The sequence below is a fragment of the Micromys minutus genome, assembly GCF_963924665.1.
Source record: "Micromys minutus genome assembly, chromosome: 25".
Classification (NCBI taxonomy): Eukaryota; Metazoa; Chordata; class Mammalia; order Rodentia; family Muridae; genus Micromys; species Micromys minutus.
The window spans coordinates 4,529,457-4,549,349 of record NC_137960.1 but is presented as its reverse complement, the minus strand read 5'-3'; the positions used below and the strand labels follow the sequence as shown (position 1 = coordinate 4,549,349).

Sequence of the window (19,893 nt, the reverse complement as noted above, 5' to 3'; positions counted from 1 at the left end):
TAGTTCCTGAATTCGTGTGTGTAGACTGAGGTGCCTGCGCGTGTCCCGCGCTCCCGCATCCCCTTCTCTTGTCCTATGGAAAATCTCGTGAGAGCGCAGGGTCCGGGTCCCCGACTCTCCGGCCGCCGGGCGTAGAGGGAGGGCCCCAGAGGTAGAGGAAGAGGGAGAAAGGGAGAAATCCGAGAAACAAGCCACTCGGGGAGAACCAGACAAACCGGGTCCGGGCAGGGCGGAGCCGGGTCTGGGGCCCCGGAGTGGGGGGCGGGCTCTCGGCGGAAGGGGGGCTGCAGAGGTCTCTGCTGCTGCGGACCCGGGTAGAAAACTGGGGAGCCTGAGACCCCGTGCGCGCTCGGGTGTCACTGGATGCGCGGGACCCGGCTCCCCAGGACCCTGAACACCTCCGGGAGTCCAGCCCAGGGGGCAGAGCTCCACTCTTGGCTCCGCCCCAGGCCTGATCCCTCAAGATTTAGAGGAGTACCCACAAGGGGGTTATGTAGGGGAGGTGGGGACTCTGAGATGACGAGCGAGAAGTGGGGTGCGCGGGAGGGTGAATCCGCTGCGACGGGCGTTCTTGGGGCAGGGTGGTTAGAGAAACAGCAGGCCCCGGCCCGCCTTAGACCACTCCCCCCAAAATAGCACCGCCCACCAGTGGGCCCGCCCACAGCTCGCCCCGCCCACCGGGCCCGCCCCTCCCGCCCGCAGCCCCCACCCCCCCGCCCGGCTCCTCAACACAAACTTTCCGTCCCGCTCGCTCCCTCCTCCGCGCCCAGCACCTCCCGCTCCGGCCCGGCTCATTCCGTACATTCCGGCCATCCCCCTGCCCACGACCCCCCTTCCCGGCCCCCCTCACTACTCCCTCGGGCCCGGCAGAGCGGCCCGGCGGAGCGCCCCCCGGAGCTCGGAGCAGGTAAGCCCGGGGAATGCAACTCGGAGGCCTTGCGCGCAGAGGTGACTGACTGTTCGGGTGGCTTCTGGATCGCGGGGACCCGGGACACTCTGGGTGCTCTGAGCTATTGTCCAGCCTGCGCTCGAGCCCAGGACTTGGGTGCCGGGAACTTTGGAGGGAAGGGGGGAGACGCTCTCCGGGAAGCCCCGCCCACCCCCCCGCCGCCCCCCCCCCCCGCGACCCGGAGGCTGGGAAGCCCGGAGTGTCCGGGGTGTTCGGGCCTGGTCCCGCCGTGTGCCGGGGTGTGCGCCTGGAGCCGCGGGCTCGGAGGGCCTGCCGCCGGGACTCGTATCCGGGGTGCCCTTTGGACTCCGAGAGCCCGCGGCCCCGGCTCCACGCAGGCCTTGGCCAGGGCGCGCCGGTGTGCGCGCTGCTCGCGGCTGCGCTGGGACCCGGCCCGGGTGTCTGGAAGCCACAGTGTGAGCCCGGAGCGTGTGCGCACCCAAGGGCGGGGTGGGGGGGACGCCTGTCCCCTCCAGTTCTGCCGCCCGCGTCGGGGCGAGTCCCAGCTCCTTGCTCCAGGAGCCTCGCTCGGGACGCGGCTGGATTTGGGGCCTTCCCCACACTTCTCCGGAGAACTTGTTAAGGCAAATGTGGGCGGCTGGTCTTCCCTTCCCACTCGGGTCCTCACCATTGTCTGTCACGTCTTTATTCGTGTCTAGGAAGGGAGGCCGGAGTGCTGGTGTGGGTCTGTTTTCTAGCCTCAGCAGGCCCTCCGGCGATGTCACTGAAGCCCCTGCTCTACCCGCCCCCCCAGCAGAGGCCCTGATTGAGGGCTTAGGTTCTTAAGGGAGAACGAGCGAAGGCCCGGCTTCTCAGGGCCTGTGTCCCTCTGTATCTCAAGCTCTCCAGGTAGGGGCAGAACCAAGTCAGGCCTGGACTTGTAGCCCAGAGGATGGCGGTGGGGGCTGGACACAGCTTTGAGGGGTTTGTGTCCATGGTGGCTCCGTGTGTTCGAACTCTCGTAGACTGGATCTGTATACACAGGGTTCCGCCTTAGTGCTGGGGTCTGGGACACCCCTATACACACACACAACCAGCTGCGGGATGCTGCCCGCTGGGGTCAGGAGAGAAAGCAGTTAAAGACATAAGGCCTCTGCCCTTCCTAGTCCCTGGGATCTCCTTCTCCACACCTGACACTTGTTAAAGCAATTGCGGGCTCCTGGTCTTCCCTTCCCACTCTAGTCTTCCCCGTTGTCTGACACGTTTTTTTGTTTTTTGTTTTGTTTTGTTGTTTTGTTTTTAATTCCTTCATGGGAAGCGTTAGGGTCTACTCATCTCTTGGGCAAAGAGTAGACACAAGACTGGATACCCCCTCCTCAGGGAGGGGCTGGAAGCCAGGCCTACCCCACCTCCAGGGAGGGAACTGTAATTAATGCTAATTAGCACTTTGGGGAACAGAATGGTCAGTGGTTGTCAGGACATCTTTGAGTGCACACACACACATACACACACACAGGTGTGTGTCTACCCGGAGTCTTTCATCCACTGAATTTTTACACCCTAACTTGTTCTGCAGTTGGGAGGAAGAAATACACTTAAAAATCCATAGTTCGGCAGAGGGCAGGAGACAGGTTTGCCGACTATATTGGTGGCTCCTAAGGTTCCTGATCCCTCATCTCCTCAGATGTTGGTCCCCCTGTCTGCCTTCAGTCTCCACCCATCATGGGAGCTGAACCTGGGAGGGTCTGGAGAGGTGGGTAACCCGATATAGCACAAGGAAAGGGGAATAGGGTCTGGGGAAAGGCATGCAGTTACAGCATGGTGGCCTGAAACGGATCTGAAGGGACAGGGGAGACTGTGTGGCTCTGGGGGATGCTTGCCTTTGTAAATGGGGTTCAGAGGTCACTGGATGGCTACCTTCAACCTTAGTCCTAGAGCCTTTCAGGGTCCCCTAGTGCTCCATGAACAGAAGCCACCAGTCCTGTTCTGGGTAGATACAAAGGAGTTGAGAGTTGTGTGTGTGGGCTGGGTAGAGGGAGTGGACGAACCAAGGGTTGTGAGGGGCTGACTGTCAGTGTTCTGTGGTCCCCAGGAGGTTCCAGTCTATCCTCATGGGTCACAGGAGCTGTGGCAGCTCCAGGACCCCAGGCTGAGCCTGTCTGGTTACAGCTGGGAATCAGCAGGGCTCTGCTTGCTTCAGATCCTCTGGAGGTTATGGCCGGAGAATCCAGACACAGGTCCCCAGAGCCTCAGCCCTGGGGTTTCCTAGAGTGCCGGATTGTTTCCTGGACTCCCAGCCAGGCCTGAAAAGACAGGAAGTGATAGACGGAAATGGGAAAGCAGCTGTGTGGGACTGGATTTGAGGACTGTGAGGGGTCATCTGTGTGGGGGCACATTGAGCGGTGGGTATGTGTGGGAAAGAGCCCAGGTATAGTCTCTGTGACCAAAAGTGAGAAAAGCCACCTACGGCGGGCGGTGTGCCTGAGAGCCACGTCCTCCATCACTGTGGTCATGAGAAAAACAGACCTTGGGCTGTCGGGAGAGACGGCTCTGAGGGTAAAAGGTAGTTAAGCCAGGAGTTCAATGTCTAGGACCCACATGGTGGAAAGAGAGCCCGGTGAGAATCCGGCGTGGAGATGCCTGTGTGTGTACAGGTGAGAGAAGCCACTGGGATGCTGTTGGGTACCACACTAGGGTAGTTGTGGAGAAAAGGTGTGTGTCTGTGGGTACAGCAGCTTGCATGAGGGACGGTGGTGCCGAGATTCTACCCGAGGGGCATTCCATGTGACCTGTCATGTCATGGTGTGGTCACTTCTGTTGTCGGTTGTGAAATGAATCGTGAGGTGGCTCTGGGTTTGTCTGTGTGACTGTTCATGACACTGCACGTGAGTACAACAGAATGCACCGCCGCCGACACCACGGATGCGCATGAGGGCTCAGTGTGTGCTGAGGAGCTGAACGCTGTGCACGCAGCCTGTGTCCTGTGAGACAGCCTGGGGGAGCCTGTGCGAGAAACTGGGGTGTGACTGACAACCAACTTCATGGGTGGTCACCACTGCCTCAGCTTGTGTGGGTGACATCCTCCGGGCTCTGCCACACAGGGTGTGGGGGTCTGTGACCCCAACGCATGTGCCACCTACCTAGAAGACCTTGGGAAAAGATACTGTTGTGCCGGGTGTGGTGCTGTGTGCTTTCCGAAGCAGAGGCAGGCCAATCTCTGTGTGATCAAGAGGCCAGCCTGGTCTACAGAGCGAGATCGAGGACAGCCAGGGCTAAAAAATAAAAATGATAATGTGAAAGAGAAGATGATGGCCAGTGTTGCTCAATAGTGTAAATGAGCCCAGTTCTCAGGACAACGAGTGAGGTACAGGTTCAAGTCTAGCTAGGGCTGTACAACGAGACTCAAACTCTGAGAGAGAGAGAGAGTCTAACATGGTAGATGTTATAATATGTATGAATTTTTTATCTTACAACAATATAATTTTTTTTTGTTCACACTTGTAATTCCCAACACATGGAAGGGTGAGGTGTCAGGATGGTGAGTTCAAGGCCAGCGAGAGCTACAACCTGAGACCCCCCCCCATCAAAACCCAATAAGAAGAGAAGGTAGTTAAAATAACATTTACATTATAGCACAGGTAACCCTAATTTGAGTTTTCCCCCCTGCAGTTGCAAACCCCAACACTTGGGAGCACTGAGAGTTCCAGGGTAGCCTGGATTACGGGAGTGAAGACCCTCTTCCAGAAAAAGGGGGGTGGGGTCAGCGAGATGGCTCAGCGGGACAAGGTGCTTGTTGCGTTGCCAGCCCTAACAAGCTGAGTTTGATCTCCAGGACCTAGTGGTGGAAGGAGAGGATGTCTACCAGTTGACCTCTGACCTCCACATGTGCACAGTGACCTGTCAGCACTCATACATACATGGATAAATAAATAACTACCTATGAATACATGTGAACATGAATATATATATATATACATATACACATGCATCATATACACACATGTATATTATATACATGTACATATATACACACACACACACATATTTAAAAAAGAGAGGAAGGGGAAGGTCAGGTGTTTATACAGAACACCGACTTCAAGTGGCATCTTGTATTGCTGGCAGCCCAGTGGATGACCTGAGACATATGTAAACCGAGCTTTGTGAGACCCTAGTTCCCCAGGCTGTGCCTCAGCCTGTCCCAGATGGATTCGGAGACCCTGGAAAGGGGTTGGGAGGCATTCTGTCCTGGGAGGCCTGGGGGCTCTGAGGATGGGGCCTTTCCTGGCTGGGGTTCCTAGAAGTGGGGGAGAGGGATGGGAGCTGTGGCTCTCAAAATTGGAAGCACATTAGTGAGCTGGAGCAGGGAGGCCCCGCCTTCCTTCTCCAGTGGGTCTGGAAATTACTCCCTCCTGTGGAGAAAGGGAGAGGGTCCTCCCTCCCCAGCATGGCAGGGTGTGGCTATTTGGCAGGTCCCTCCTGGGTCCTGAGACTGGAGGTAGACTGGAAGTGGGGGAGGCATAAAGCATCTCTACCCCCTCCCCTAGCCCATTCTGGTCTCAACTAGAGGTTGGCCACTTGTAGGGTGGGAGCCTCTGGCAGCTGGAGAACAGCTGGCTGCTGTGGGGGTGGGGTGGAAGGAAGAAAGGCTAGGGGGGTGGGAAGGCCCAGCGCGCCCTTCCCAGCGCTGTGTCCTCTTAGCGTGCAGCCTGCGGTGGAGCATTTCGGGACCGCTGTTTTGTCCACGTTAGGTTATGGCCCCAATAAACGGAGCATTTGGGGGCCAGGATCTCTAGGTAGCTGCTGGGGTCCTGCCCTTACCCCTGGGAAACAGGGAAGTCCCACCTGAGAGCATGCTTCATCTCCACTGTGTGCCCACCAGGACACCAGCTTTCCGGGAGCCTTTGCCTAAGCTTGGCTTTCCCCCTTCGGAGGGAGACACTGGACTGGCGGTCTGGAGGAACAAGGCCTTGACAGCCGCCCAACTCTGGCCTCCACTCAGAGCTGTCTGGCCAGTTCTGCCCGCAGATCTGGCCCAGGGGCTGGGAGTGGGCAGCCAGGATCTCTTATCTCCCTGGGCCTCCCGGCCCCCTCGGCATTGACCCCCAGGCCGAGGGTCCGGGAGGTAGGAGGAGGCAGGTGTGACTGGTCTGCAGGCTAAGGGTGAGGAGAAAGACGAAAGCCATACAGAAAACTCCAGCTCTGAGGAAAGAGGGGCTGTGGCAAGAGGAGCTGATCCTGCCCCTCCCGTCCCCCCCTTCCTCCTCCTCCTCCGGGTTCAGTCGTTGCTGAGTTATCTTCCAGACGCACCCCTTCCCCACCGACTTCCTCCTGCCTTGTCCTCTTCTTGCCTCTATACCTGAGTATGGGGTGGGGGGGCATCCCTGGGTGTGGATGGGACAGATGTCCCCTCTCTGCACACAGTTCATGCCTCTTGTTTGACTTGTGCTAGGTGACTCTTCTGGGACCCTCTACCTGGGCCATCTCCCTCTCCATCCCTGGCCCTCTGTTCCTCCTAGAACACAGCCTCTAGGTGGAGGCTGTCTGTGGGGACTGGCCTGCCCAAGTAAGTCAGGCCCAGGAGGCTCAGCCTCCTGTCTCCCGTGTGGTCCCAGGGTTCAGGGGTGAGCATCCACAGTCTTTATCTACCATAGTAACCCTGGGAGGGCAGCTCTGATTACCCAGTAGTCTCTCTCACCTCCTGAAGGATGCCTACTCGGAATGATGTCCGCAGAGGAGACCCCTGACCACAAGCATTTGCTGAGCAGCCAAGAGCTTGCTGTATGCAGCTGTTTTGTTTTGTTTGTTTGTTTTGGAGGGGGGTACCATTTATCTCATTTGTGTGGACACTCTGCCCTCCAGAGGTCCCTAGAACCATGTCAGGACTGTCTGGATGTCAGGTGCCCATGAGCCATGTAGGGTATGGATATTGGGGTCCCTAGTCCTTGACACCTCCAACCCCCCCCCCATGCCTTTTTCTCTCTCCAGCTATCCAAGATCCCAGTCAGGGGCTGCCCCATCCCCCAGTCTGCCCCAGCTCCCAGGCTGCTCTGTTCGCCATATTTGGCCACATGCTCCCTCAGGGGGCGGGGCAGGACTGACATCACCTAGGAGGGGGGCATGGCCTGGGTGAGGGGAAGCAGCCAGAGACTTGGGGGAGGCCAGAAAGTTTCTTCAGAAGTCAGGCTACCAGGGTTCCCTGTGCTCTGAGTGCAACTGTTCCTCTGGAAGCTAAAGCCCTGGGCGGAAGGTTCCTGTCTCTGGGTGGGTCCTCCAACCCTTCCAGATGGTCTGACAGCTCCATTAGCATAAGACTGAGACCTGAGGAGGCTAAGAACTTCAACTGTTCCTCCAATGTTCCCCTCCTCGCTAGCATAGTACCTGGTTCCCTTTCTTCTGTAAGCAGAGGAGAGGAGTCACAGATCTAGACAGTTCCTGTGGTGAGGGACAGGGACAGGCTCCAGGTAGGGGCATCTGACCCTTGCTGTCCACTGGCCACCGGGAGAGACTCCTGTGTGTCTTGGAAGCCACCAGAAAGGCTGGTCTTGTGCAGGGGTGTAGGCCTTAGAAGTTCTTACAGTCACTTAGGCTGAGGGGGCATTGTGGCCCCGGTTTTCCTATTCAGGTGATGGGTTTCCATGCCTTTTTTTTTCTTGTCTACAGGGTCAGGGTGCAAGCAGCCAGGGCCTCTCTTCTCCCTGTGAACCCTGGCCCCCATCTCTACCAGTATCCAGTAACTGTATCATTTCACTGTGTATCTGGGAAAATTGTTTACCTTCTCTGTTCCTTGTTTTTTTTTTTTTTTTTTTTTTTCCCTCATGTACAAAGTAGCGTTAATAATAAATAGCACTTACTAGTCACTGTATAAAATCCCCAAACACTGTGTGTCTGGTATATGGAGGTGCCCCTGTTGGGAGGCAGAGGCAGGTGGATGGCTGGCTTGGGCTACACAGTGAGACTGTCTCTAACATAACTATGTATGTATGGATGGCTGACCTGGAACTCACTAAACTCGCTCTGTAGACCAGGCTAGCCTCAAATTCAGAGATCTGCCTGCCTCTGTCACCTGAGTGCTGGATTCGAGATGTATGCTACCATACTGGCAGACACTGCATTCTTGCTCCCCCCAGAGCAAAGTTCATTACGGTCTGGAGGCCTCAAGGATTCTGACTTTAGTTTCCAATGTTCTGGGTATAAGGCTGTGTTCATGGGGGATTGAAAGGGTGCCCCCTCCCATTCCCAGAGCCTTGACCCATCTGCCATGTGGGCCAGGACAGAGCTGTGTGTGGGTGGTTTATGGGCTGCTGTGGGGCTGAGGAGGCATGGGAACAGGAAGTGGATGGAGACTGGACAGGCGGAGCCAGGTTGCTGGCTACACATACTAGCTGTCTTGTGCAGGCTGTGTCCTGGCCATTCCCGGGGCATTGCCTGGCCCATGCTAAGGTCCTCTGTGGGGTAGCCCATGCTAAGGTCCTCTGTGGGGTAGCCCATGCTAAGGTCCTCTGTGGGGTAGCCCATGCTAAGGTCCTCTGTGGGGTAGCCCATGCTAAGGTCCTCTGTGGGGTAGCCCATGCTAAGGTCCTCTGTGGGGTAGCCCATGCTAAGGTCCTCTGTGGGAAGGTGAGAACAATCCCATCTCACAGCAGGACAGCACAAATGCTGGGCAGAGGTCAGTGGTGAGAGTCTGGCTGGAGTCCTCCTCCCCCTGCCTGCTGAGGGTACAGATACACCAGTCCTTGCCTGGTGCTCCTCTTCAGACACAGCCCAGGGAGCCTCAACATTCTCATTATGAATAAGCATTCTCCGTCTGCCTGTGTAGAGACTGACCAGATATACAGGTGCCACGTGTGTGTGTGTGGGGGGGGTGGTGCTTACATAGCCCAGGCTGGACCCTCACACAGCCCAGGCTGGACCCCCACACAGCCCAAGCTGGACACGGCTGAGAGTGACCTTGAACTCCTGCCACAGCCTCCCAAGTGCTGAAGTTCTGGCTTCTGCTTCCATGCCCAGTGTTAGAAAAGGTTTTCATTTGCGTTTTGAGTCAGGGTCTCCCTGTGTGATCAGACGGAACTTTGAACTTTGCAGTCAGTCAACCTCCCAAAGCTGGGTTACAGGCAAACACCATCCATGCCTGGCTCAAACTAGCAATCCTCCTGCCTCAGGCTCCCAATTATGCGGCACCTATTGATATATAGTGTTGTGGTTGGTGATCAAGGAGATCTCTTCCCCTTTACCCTTATTTTTATTTTATTTCGTGTGAATGTGTGTTTTGCCTTTATTTACGGCTGTGAGAGGGCATCAGATGCCCTGGAACTGGACTTACAATTGTGAGCTGCCGTGTGCTTGCTGGGAATTGAACTCGGGACCTCGGGAAGAGCAGCCATGGCTCTTACACACTGAGCCATCTCCACAGCCTTTTACGGTTTTATTACAATTATTTATTCCTGTGTGCATGTCTGTGCCTGCATGTGGGGGTCTGAGGACAGCTTTCAGGAGTAGTTCTTGCCTGCCATGGTGTGGCTCCTGGCGGGAGAGAGACAAGAAGGGCATTGTGGAGCCTAGGCTGGTCCCAGATGAGCTGAACTCCTGATCCTCCTGCCTCAGCCTTCCAAGTTCTGGAATTACAGGGGTGTACCACCACCTGTTACTGTTTCGGGTTTCCAGCCTAGCCTCTCAAACCTCACCACCCAAGGGGACCCTTTGTAGTTTTAAAATAGATTTGTGTTTTTAATTTTGTGGATATGTGGCATGTGGGGCCAGAGGTGTCAGGGTCCCCTGGAACTGGAGGGACAGGCAGGTGTTCCCTAGACATGAATGCTGGGAACGGGATTGGGATCTTCTTAACCATCTCTTAAACCCTCGCCTTCGACAGACCATTTTGACTTTTTATAGGACCGGTGCTCAGAGGGGTAAACCAGCTCCTGTAAGGTCACACAGCTCTGAAGAGGCTTAACTCCAGCCTCCACCGTGGAGCACCTACCCATGGTGTGGGGAGCACGGAGTGTGGTCGCTGGGGTGGGTGGGAAAAGCCTGCTCTAACCCTTGGCATCTGCTTGTCTAGGCACAGGCCATCCAAGGGGCTCAGGCCCAGAGCCCAGAGCAACCAGCACAATAGCGTCCAACAGCTGGACCGCCAACAGCAGCCCCGGGGAGGCCCGGGAAGATGGATCCGAGGGCCTGGACAAGGGGCTGGACAATGATGCCGAAGGAGTGTGGAGCCCGGACATCGAGCAGAGCTTTCAGGAGGCCCTGGCCATCTACCCACCTTGCGGCCGCCGCAAGATCATCCTGTCAGACGAGGGCAAGATGTACGGTGAGTGCGACCCGGCAGAGGTGGGCGTGGCCCCGCCCGCTGGCCCCGCCCCCTGCTCTCTGTCCCTTGCCAGACCGGTTGGTTGGGGGAGCCCTGGCGGTCTGCCCGGCGGGCGAGTCCGGGCCGGCAGGCTTGGGCTGCGTGTGTCTGGGGCCTCCTCCAACTGCACCTCGCAAACAAGCCTGCCACAGCCCACACGCGCCCCGCCTCTCCCCAGCCCTGCCGGCTGGAGGTTTCGGGGTGACTCAGGGGGCCAAGAAAACTGGGTCAGTCCAGTGAGCCTCGACAGGAGCCTGTGGCCTGGTGAGGCAGCCCCAGACTCCAAATCTCTACATCCAGGACTGAGGGGACACCATAGGGAGATTGGAGGCCCACTGTCTGGACAGGCCAGTCCTTGACGCTTGAAAAACTCTACTCTTGGGACAGGAAGATGTTCTGGGGTGCTCCACCGGGTGGGGCCGCCTGCCCATACTGCATTTTCACCAATGGGAGGGCAGCCCCACGGGGTATTTTTAGACAAGGGGTTGGCGGGCAAGGAGGAGTGGTGGGGCCTGTTCTGTCATCACAGAGGAATTTGGGGAATGTGGCAGTTCTGGGGAGGCCAAGAGGTTGGGGGGCTGAGCGCACACCATGGATGCTGACATACACCCTGTGGTATGTCTAGGCGGCCCCCACATTGCATAGCCTACTCCCCAAGATGGTCTCTGGTGTTGTGTAGAGTCCCTAACCCCAGACTCAGAGACTGGGCAATGCCGTATGGGTCACTGGCCCAAGGACCCAGTGATACCTGTCAGTATGAGACACATATCAGAGTCTCCTGTCTCCTTCACCAGAGGAGGGACAGAGCTTATTCCGGGTTCCCGGTGACCAGGATGAAACCAGACAGAACAGCTCAGCGATAGGGGACGTGGGCTGAGACCTACCCAAACCCCCAGCCTCTGAGCTTGCTGCCCAGGATGCCTGTCAAGGCCTTTTCTGTAGGCCATGCCCTCCATCAAGTCCTGGAGGCAGTGTGAAGGGAGCCCTGGGTTCTAACCTCTCCCTCAGTCCTCACGGGCTCTGTCTCCCTCACTAGGTCGAAATGAGCTCATCGCCCGATACATCAAGCTGAGGACTGGAAAAACCAGGACGAGAAAGCAGGTAGAGAGATGGTTCTGGTCCCCTGGCCCCCAACCCGAGATGGTCCTGGTCCCCTGTCACACCACCCATGGTGCCTTGGGTGTAGGAAGCACTGTCTAGCATACAGGGACTGCTCATGGGTCAGAAAGATGGGTGTTTGCCTATTTGGGTGGGATAGTAAAAAGACAGTCGGGCTGGAGGTTGGCCAACGTCCTTCGGAAGGCGTGAGCATTAATGGGAGGGGGTGGGGGACAATGGCCATGTTCAGCAGACCGTGCAGGTTACAACCCCCACAGTACCCCACTTGCATCTGCCAAGTGATGGGGTTCACACTGTCTCACCCTGCCTGTGACCACAGGGCCAGCTCTTCCCAACCTTCCCACGACTTAGGGTTTCCATTGCTGTGATCAAGACCCATGACCAAAGAGCACCATGGTCAGTGTCCCCTGACGTCTGTTCAGATAGCAGTGCACTGCTGAGTGAAGGCAGGAGCTGTCCAGAGAGAGCTGGGCTCTTCCCTATGAATCGTGGAAATGCTCCATGGGCCAGGCTGCTGGGGGCTTACTCTAGCTTGTGTTGAATTAGCATAAAACTAAGACACTGGGAAAGGGGAGTTTAGAGACCCCTGTATTGTGTCACTGAGCTAGGTGGGGGCGCAGTCAAGATTGACCCCAATGAGCCAGGAGAAGGAGAAGGAGTCTGGGGGGGGGGGTGTCAAGGAGTGGAGGCAGTTGTAGAGAATGGGGCCCTGCAGCTGTCAGGGCAGTGAATCTGGGAGGCCAACCAGGAGACAGAGGCAGAGGCAGTGGTGGGATAAAGGGGCAGCAAGAATATTTGCTCCTGGAAAGTCCTGCAGCTGTGGGTGACCAGGTGGGGGTGAGGGGGGTAGGGTATTGGATGAATTAGAACTGGGGTACCTAGGAGAGATGCCAACTCAGTGCTGGGTATACATAGACAAGTCCCCCCCTTATCCCTAACCTCAATCCAGAAGAGGACATCGGATCCCATTACAGATGGTTGTGAGCCACCATGTGGGTGCTGGGAATTGAACTCAGCACCTCTGGAAGAGCAGTCAGTGCTCTTAACTGCTGAGCCATCTCTCTGCCCCTCCCCAATCCTTAAGTGGGCTCTGGGCTCTCTGCCTAGCATGGGTATTTAGTGATACCTGCCCAGGGCCCCGAATGAGTTCCTATGGTGACCTCAGGCATTCCTTGGGTCCTCAGTGTAGCAGGAGTGATCACTCAGGCCCCTGTTCCCAAGCTCAGGCCTCCTGCACAAGGCATGAAGGGGCACATGCCTGTAACCCCAACATTTGGGAGGCTGATGTGGAAGCTCCTGTGAGTTTGAGGCTCCAGACTAAGGCTCCATCTCAGTCCCCCCCTCCCCCCAGACAACATAGACTCTGAAGTTCCAATAGTCTATGCTACCTGGGGCTAAGTTTGCTTCCCAGCCTTGGCTCCTTGCCGCTGTAAATTAACAGATACATGGACACCTAAAACAGTACGTGTATCTGCTGCCCTTACTGCCACACCCATATTCTCGGGAACCCGGTTAGCCCTGGGTCTGTAAGTTCAGACTCTGAATCAAACCAAGCTGGCCAAAGGTTGGGCATATGTCCTGCCTCTCTCTGACCCCACTTGCACCTACTCTTACCTGGGCTATCCACATTTGGAGACTGGTGACCCTATCTCCTGTCACTTGTAGCAACGGGACAATGGGACGCCTATAATTGAACTATGTAGCCCAGGCTGGTCTGCTTCTACCTCCCAAATGCTGGGGTCAAAAGTGTATGCTACCATGCCTGGTACAATGACTGATTAGCTAGACTCGCAGATATTAAGTTGGGAGTAAGCCCCTGCCTGTGCCTCTAACTGTTAGAGCTGACCCTGAGGAGGTGGTCCCAAGTGCTAAGAGCCTGAAGAAATCTTGGGAGAATAGCTTGGTGACAAAACCAATGGTCCCCTGGCTCACATGGCCTGGGTTTGAATGACAGCTCTGCACCTGGCTGTGTGACCCTGGTTACACAGCTGAGCCTCTCTGGGCTCTGATGAGGTCATCTGCAAGTTAGAGGGTTGCTGCAAAGATCAAATGAGTTGGGTGTGTGAAGCTTAGGGAACGCCAGCACCTGCGTTTGGCGGCCATCAGTATCGTCCGGGCAAGAGTAAGCGTCTGCTGGGGCTCTAGGGACCCAGCTAGGGGGTGTGACTGGGGTTCCAAAGAACAGTTTCTTTATGGGAATAAAAACTTCTGAAGAAAGCCGAGAGCAGTTGCTGATACTGACCACGGAGCAGCCGTGATGGTTATGGTCTGCTCCTGGACGTTGCCAAGGGCTGTCGTACAGTCTGGGCACTGTTGGCCTGGGATTAGCTCAACTTTAGTCTGTGAGGCTTCAAGGAGCAGGTTGCTGGGAAAGAGGGCCTTCAAATAAAAGTACCTACTGTGTGCATAAATCTGTTTATGGAAAGGCATGCTTCGGGGCTGGAGAGCTGGCTCAGTGGTTAAGAGCACTGACTGCTCTTCCAGAGGTCCTGAGTTCAAATCCCAGCAACCACATGGTGGCTCATGACCATCTGTGATGGGATCTGGTGCCCTCTTCTGGTGTGTCTGAAGACAGTGATAGTGTATTAATATTAAAATTGTGTGTGTGTGTGTGTGTGTGTGTGTGTGTGTGTGTGTGTGTGTGTGCGCGCATGTGTAAAGCCATGCCTGCCTGGTACAAAAGAAGCTGCAGGAGAACCGGGAACCAGGAGATACGCAGGACAGAGAAAAGATCTTTGTCAGAGACTGTAGCAATGTAGCAAGCCTTTAATCCCAGCACTGGGGAGTCTGAGGCAGGAGCGTCTACATAGTGCATTCCAAGACAGCCAGAGCTGCATAGTGAGACCCTGTCTCAAAAAAAAAAAAAAAGGGCACAGAGCCACGTCTAGCCTGTGGGTATTCCATGGATTTCCGTGAGGAAGTGACCCACTTCCTTTGGGTCAGGTACAACCCTCACCTGAGAGCTTAACCAGCAGATTGTGGTTCTGTTCCACGAACCACCTACACCATGATGCATGGTGGCCCTTGAGACCACTGTGGGTTAATTTAAGACTAAGAAGGAAAAGAATCAACAATACCGGGCTGGAGAGATGGCTCAGTGGTTAGAGCACTGACTGCTCTTCCAGAGGTCCTGAGTTCAAATCCCACCAACCACATGGTGGCTCACAACCATCTGTAATGGGATCTGATAACCTCTTCTGGTGTCTGAAGACAGGTACAGTGTGCTTATATACAATAAATAAATCTTTAAAAAGATCAACAATATCAAGTACCAAGAGGCATGTGCCCACTGAGACACCAAGTTCTCCCATCAGGCCCTGGTCGGCCAGAGATGAGGGCTGGGGTGCTCCTTCCATCTTGGGCCATCCTGGCTGTGCCTCCTCACCCTCTGTGTTTTCCTTTGTGGCGGGGCATGGGGCACCCCCTAGGTGTCCAGCCACATACAGGTTCTAGCTCGGAAGAAGGTTCGGGAATACCAGGTTGGCATTAAGGTACGTCGGGTGCCTAGCAGGGCCTCTGGCCCCTTCCTGGACCTCACCTGTTCTGCACACTGCAGGCCTCTGCCTCGGCCGCTCTCCAGCCCACCTTACCTCTCTCTAGTCTGAGCTTTGTTCTCCTCTCTCTCCTGTCCTTCGCTCCTTCTCTCTTTCCCTACAGGTCTGTAGTCACTTGCAGGTTCTAGCCAGGAGGAAATCTCGGGAGATTCAGTCCAAGCTGAAGGTATGAGCCCCCTGGCTCTTGGCCTAGCCCTGCCCAGCATCCTTCTGGGCCCAGACCAGGGCTGAGGAACTGAGAGGGTCTGAGTGACAAGTCACACAAGTGACAGCAGTAAGTTCAAAAGCTCCCAGGTGCCCTCTGTGATGGTACCTTAACCTTGGTACTCAGGCAGAAGCAGGCAGATCTGAGTTCCAGGACAGCCAGGGCTACACAGAGACTCTTGTCTCACAAACAAACCCAAAAGTAGCCAAGCTTCACAGACCACAGCCCCTGGGGACCGGACAATCTGGTGGCCAGCGTCTGAGGACTACTCAAGCCTGCCTCTCTCCTGTGTTCCCCTTGTTCCTTTCTTCTGACTGTTGCTTGCTTACAGCCTTGGGGACTAGCTCAGTGGGGAGGCGGGGGTGGACACACAGACCCATGGTCCTTTTTCTTCTTTATCTTCATCTAGCCAGAGCACCCCCTGGCTAGCACGCATTCTCTCTCTGGGTGGGGAGGGTCCCCAGCCCCTAGAAGCCTCTTGGCTTTTTTGGGAACTGACAGCCAGAGCACAAAGTGGGGGTGGGTTGCTGAAAAGCATGTCCCTTCCCCCACAGAGTCCCCAAATTTATCTTCTAATGTTCTGTCTATTTCTCTTTCACAGGCTATGAACCTGGTAAGTCGCCCAGCCCCCGTCCCCTGGGGGGAGGGAGGGGCTTGAGAGCACCCGGGCAGTGTGGGGTGGCACAGGGGCGGCATGCTCACCAGACAGGCTTCTCACCAGACAGGCTGCTCAGTCTAGTAACCAAACCCTAGCCCCTAAACTGTGAACTGTGAAATAAGTCTGGTTTCATAGAAACAAGTCACAGGTAATTGTGAGCACCCCGGAGGAACAGGCGGTATCCGTGGGGGATCCTCTGCTGCTGTATGCGAAGGACTCAAACTCGGGCATCCGGCCTCTCAGTCCGAGGAGGATCCCAGAACCAGTTTGCAAGGGTCATAGAATGAAAACGGTCAAATGGTATTTCATACCTGGGCTGTGCCCAGAAAGGAGACAGACACCAGAAGACTGGGACCCATCGAGGATAGAGGCAGCAAAGCCTGAATTTCTACCCGAAGGGCATGGCCCAGGTCTGACGCGCCCACTGTCCCCAGGACCAGGTCTCCAAGGACAAAGCTCTCCAGAGTATGGCGTCCATGTCGTCTGCCCAAATCGTCTCTGCCAGCGTCCTACAGAACAAGTTCAGCCCACCCTCCCCTCTAACCCAGGCTGCCTTTTCCACCTCCTCAAGGGTATGGCTGGGCTGGGTGCTGGGCTGGGCTGGGGTGTGGCTGTTTCTGGGTACTGAGGCCTTGGCTTTGTCCACAGTTCTGGAGCAGCCCCCCTCTACTAGGACAACAGCCTGGACCCTCTCAGGAGTAAGTATTACCTACTAGAGGAACTGAAGTTAATCTCTGGTCACCACCAGGCAGTGTGAACCAAACTCAGGGTTCTCAGTACTGAGACCTGCTGACTGCCACTCTGTGGGACTGAGTGGGGCTGGGACGGGGGTGTAGCCGCCAGCTGTGGGAAGCAGCTGGGTACCGTTGGAGTTAAAACACAAAGATGGTGGGCTAGCTTGTGAGCATGCTACTTGAGGTAGCTCAGCTCAGGGGATGCACGGGAGGAACTGGGGCAGGTGAAAGGTCCTGAGGATGTCTAACCTGCTTCCCCTTCTGCAGCATCAAGCCCTTTGCACAGCCTGCCTACCCCATCCAACCTCCCCTACCACCAACGCTCAACAGTAAGTGTCCCACCATGCCATCTAGCACATGACACCTCTGGTGTCTACTCTTCTGTTTGGGACCTGCGTATTTGTACTGGGGTGGGAGCCGCTATAGGGGTTTGAGAGGCTTCTGTCCCCTGTAGAAAAAGAGCCCTCTGTCTGTCTTTCTGTTTGTTTTTCTGTCTTCACCCTCCCATTTCTGTCTCTGAATTTCTCCCTGCATTGGTATGTCCCCCCCCCCCCATCTTTCCCTGGCCCTATGCCTTGGGAGAGGTATGTGAACCTGCCCAAGAGCTCCCCCCAAATAAACCTTTTAACTTTTTTTTCTTTTTAAAGAAAAAAGAAAAGAAAAAGACACCAAAATATTGCCAGAATTCCAATCCTAGGTGACAGTTTTCTGTACCAACACACATTCATAGGCACACAGAAAAATATCCCTGACTACTACCAAGATTACCTCCTTGGTGTCTTTGACATCCACAAGGGAGCAAGAAGACACCTTTCACACACATGGTGACCCTGGGCGTGTGTTGTGGTTTCAGGCTGAGACCCAGGCTGCCTCCTTCCCCCCCCCCCCCCCCAAGCACACAAGCTCTCTGCCACTGTTCTGAGCTTTACAGACCAACCCTGCTGTCCACGCGTGGGCAGAGGAGTTAGAGCTTACTCTTGTAGGTTATGAGTCCCTGGCCCCGCTGCCCCCAGCCGCTGCCTCTGCTGCCTCTGTGCCTGCTTGGCAGGACCGCACCATCGCCTCCTCCCGACTACGCCTCCTGGAGTATTCCGCCTTCATGGAGGTGCAACGGGACCCCGACACGGTAATGTGGGGACGGTGGGGAGATGCTGGTCCAGCATCCAGCTCAGGGTCCTTGGGTCTGCAGGCTGACCCCTGCAGGCTGACCCCGGTTCGGCCTTCCCCACAGTACAGCAAACACCTGTTTGTACACATCGGCCAGACAAACCCTGCCTTCTCAGACCCACCCCTGGAGGCAGTGGATGTGCGCCAGATCTACGACAAGTTCCCAGAGAAGAAGGGGGGGCTGAAGGAACTCTACGAGAAAGGACCTCCGAATGCCTTCTTCCTTGTCAAGTTCTGGGTGAGGCCTTCTCTTCTAACTCTGGATGGGCAGCTTGCCCCCACTAGTGGGCTCCTGGGCGGGGCCTGCAAACCTCTGGGTAGATGGGACTGGAGCCATGGAGGTGGGAAGCAGGTGGCTGCCAGGCCTCTGCAACACCTGGTCCCCTCCCCCAGGCTGACCTCAACAGCACCATCCAGGAAGGCCCCGGGGCCTTCTACGGGGTCAGCTCACAGTACAGCTCCGCAGACAGCATGACTATCAGCATCTCCACCAAGGTGTGCTCCTTCGGCAAGCAGGTGGTAGAGAAAGTGGAGGTGAGCGGCAGCCTGAGGGGGTGAGTGGCAGGCACCCGGGTCAGTGACACCCAGTCACACTCTTTCCCGCCCCACTCTGCAGACAGAGTACGCCCGCCTGGAGAACGGCCGCTTCGTGTACCGCATCCACCGCTCACCCATGTGCGAGTACATGATCAACTTCATCCACAAGCTGAAGCATCTGCCGGAGAAGTACATGATGAACAGCGTGCTGGAGAACTTCACCATCCTGCAGGTGGGAGGCTGGCGGGTAGCTCTGTGGTGGACCGGGCCAGCCTGGAGGCCAGTCTTGCCAGCCATCACCTTTACTGAGCCCTGTTCCCTTCCTCTGTCCCCATAGGTGGTCACGAGTCGGGACTCGCAGGAGACCCTGCTGGTCATTGCTTTTGTCTTTGAAGTCTCCACCAGTGAGCATGGGGCACAGCACCATGTCTACAAACTTGTCAAAGACTAGCATGCCCTTGACCTCTACAGGATGCAAGGTGGACATCCTCCACACACCTGCCTGTCCGGTCACCCTGGGCGTGGGTTGGGGGCCTTACCCACCCATGGGTTTCAGGCTGGGACCCAGGCTGCCTTCCTGGCCCCAGCACACACGCTCCCTGCTGTTCTGCGCTTTACTGGAGAAGAGGGGCTCCATGGTGGGGTGGTTTGCCTGGGCGCTGAGCCACAGCCGACTAGGCGCCACCTGGCTTCAAGTGACATCAGAATTGTACTACATAAGACACCTTGGGGCTTAAGTTTATGGTCCCTGGCCCTTAGGGGAGTGTGACGGGCAGATGACAGCTTGAGACTAGGGAGCGGCAGCTTACAAGGAGGCCCTGGTACAAGGCGTCATGTTGGGGATAGGCTGAGAAGGTACACTTCTTTGTACCTTCTGGGTACCAGCCTGTTCCCAGGCCTCTTGCCCAGCAAGTTTGGGTCTCCCATGCCAAAGTGCCAAGACGGATGCCCACAGAAACAGCTGGAGCCCGGGTTCAGCTACCTCCCTAGCGGGGCTGGGCTGTGGAAAGGCGCAGCTGGGCAGAGCCTAGACAAGGGTCTACTTTCTGTTGCCCCTAGCGTGCGTACCAGCCACTTGGGGCCCCTTCCATGTCCTGCAGACACCTCTGCCTTCTCCACATCCAGGTCCCAAGGCCGCCTGGGTATCTGAGTTTCAAATGAAGTACTGTGCCCCTCATCTAGCCCGAGCTTCCTGAAGGTTTTTACCACTGCATGCTGCTCAGGCCACCCCCAAACCCCACCTAGGTTTTATAACATGTATTATATGTATTTTGTGTATTTTTAAAATCCAGCTGTGACGGGCTATTATCTTAAATGGCTCAAGGCAGGGGCCACTCAAGGCCTGGCTCCTGCTTTTAAAAAGAAATATTAAAAAGCTGTTTCTGGGTCAGGACAGTTGTGCCATATGCAACATTGTACCCTGCCTAGTCAAAAACAGGTGGGGAGACCAGGGTGCCACCCCCCCCATCACTCAGCCTACTTTTCCCAGTTGGGAGCCCCCCAGGTGTGCAGATGACCAAGCTGGGCAGTCCAAAGGTCTCCAGATAGTTGACCTCTGCCACCCAAAGCCTATGGGGTTGAGATGCTACTCTGGAGTAATGTTAAGAGAGAAGATGGACACCTTATACACTCTGGTCTACCTGCCAAGGACCTACACAAATCCTGTTTTCAGATCTGCAGC

At 56.0% G+C, this 19,893-nt stretch overlaps 1 protein-coding gene across 2 annotated transcripts; it reads left to right on the top strand.

Moving 5' to 3' along the window:
* Positions 1-788: 788 nt before the first annotated feature.
* Positions 789-19,535, top strand: TEAD3 (TEA domain transcription factor 3). Of its 2 annotated transcripts, XM_080937596.1 has the most exons (13): positions 789-907; positions 9,948-10,194; positions 11,275-11,339; positions 14,786-14,848; positions 15,718-15,729; positions 16,209-16,346; positions 16,423-16,472; positions 16,776-16,837; positions 17,492-17,634; positions 17,740-17,913; positions 18,069-18,209; positions 18,292-18,444; positions 18,550-19,535. In XM_080937596.1, the coding sequence occupies exons 2-13, from the start codon at positions 10,050-10,052 to the stop codon at positions 18,661-18,663; spliced, it is 1,260 nt and encodes a 419-aa protein (XP_080793722.1). In that variant the 5' UTR covers positions 789-907; positions 9,948-10,049; the 3' UTR covers positions 18,664-19,535. The 2 variants fall into 2 exon arrangements, with proteins under 2 accessions (XP_080793722.1, XP_080793721.1); XM_080937595.1 differs by lacking the exon at positions 789-907 and having other exon boundaries at positions 10,066-10,199.
* The last annotated feature ends 358 nt before the right edge of the window (positions 19,536-19,893 follow it).

Excerpts from the sequence above, each read along its gene's own strand:
- TEAD3 (XM_080937596.1), top strand. The coding sequence starts at position 10,050 with ATGGATCCGAGGGCCTGGACAAGGGGCTGGACAATGATGCCGAAGGAG. Across the intron at positions 16,347-16,422 it reads CCTTTTCCACCTCCTCAAGG|TTCTGGAGCAGCCCCCCTCT; the intron begins GTATGGCTGGGC and ends CTTTGTCCACAG. Across the intron at positions 17,635-17,739 it reads TGCAACGGGACCCCGACACG|TACAGCAAACACCTGTTTGT; the intron begins GTAATGTGGGGA and ends CCTTCCCCACAG.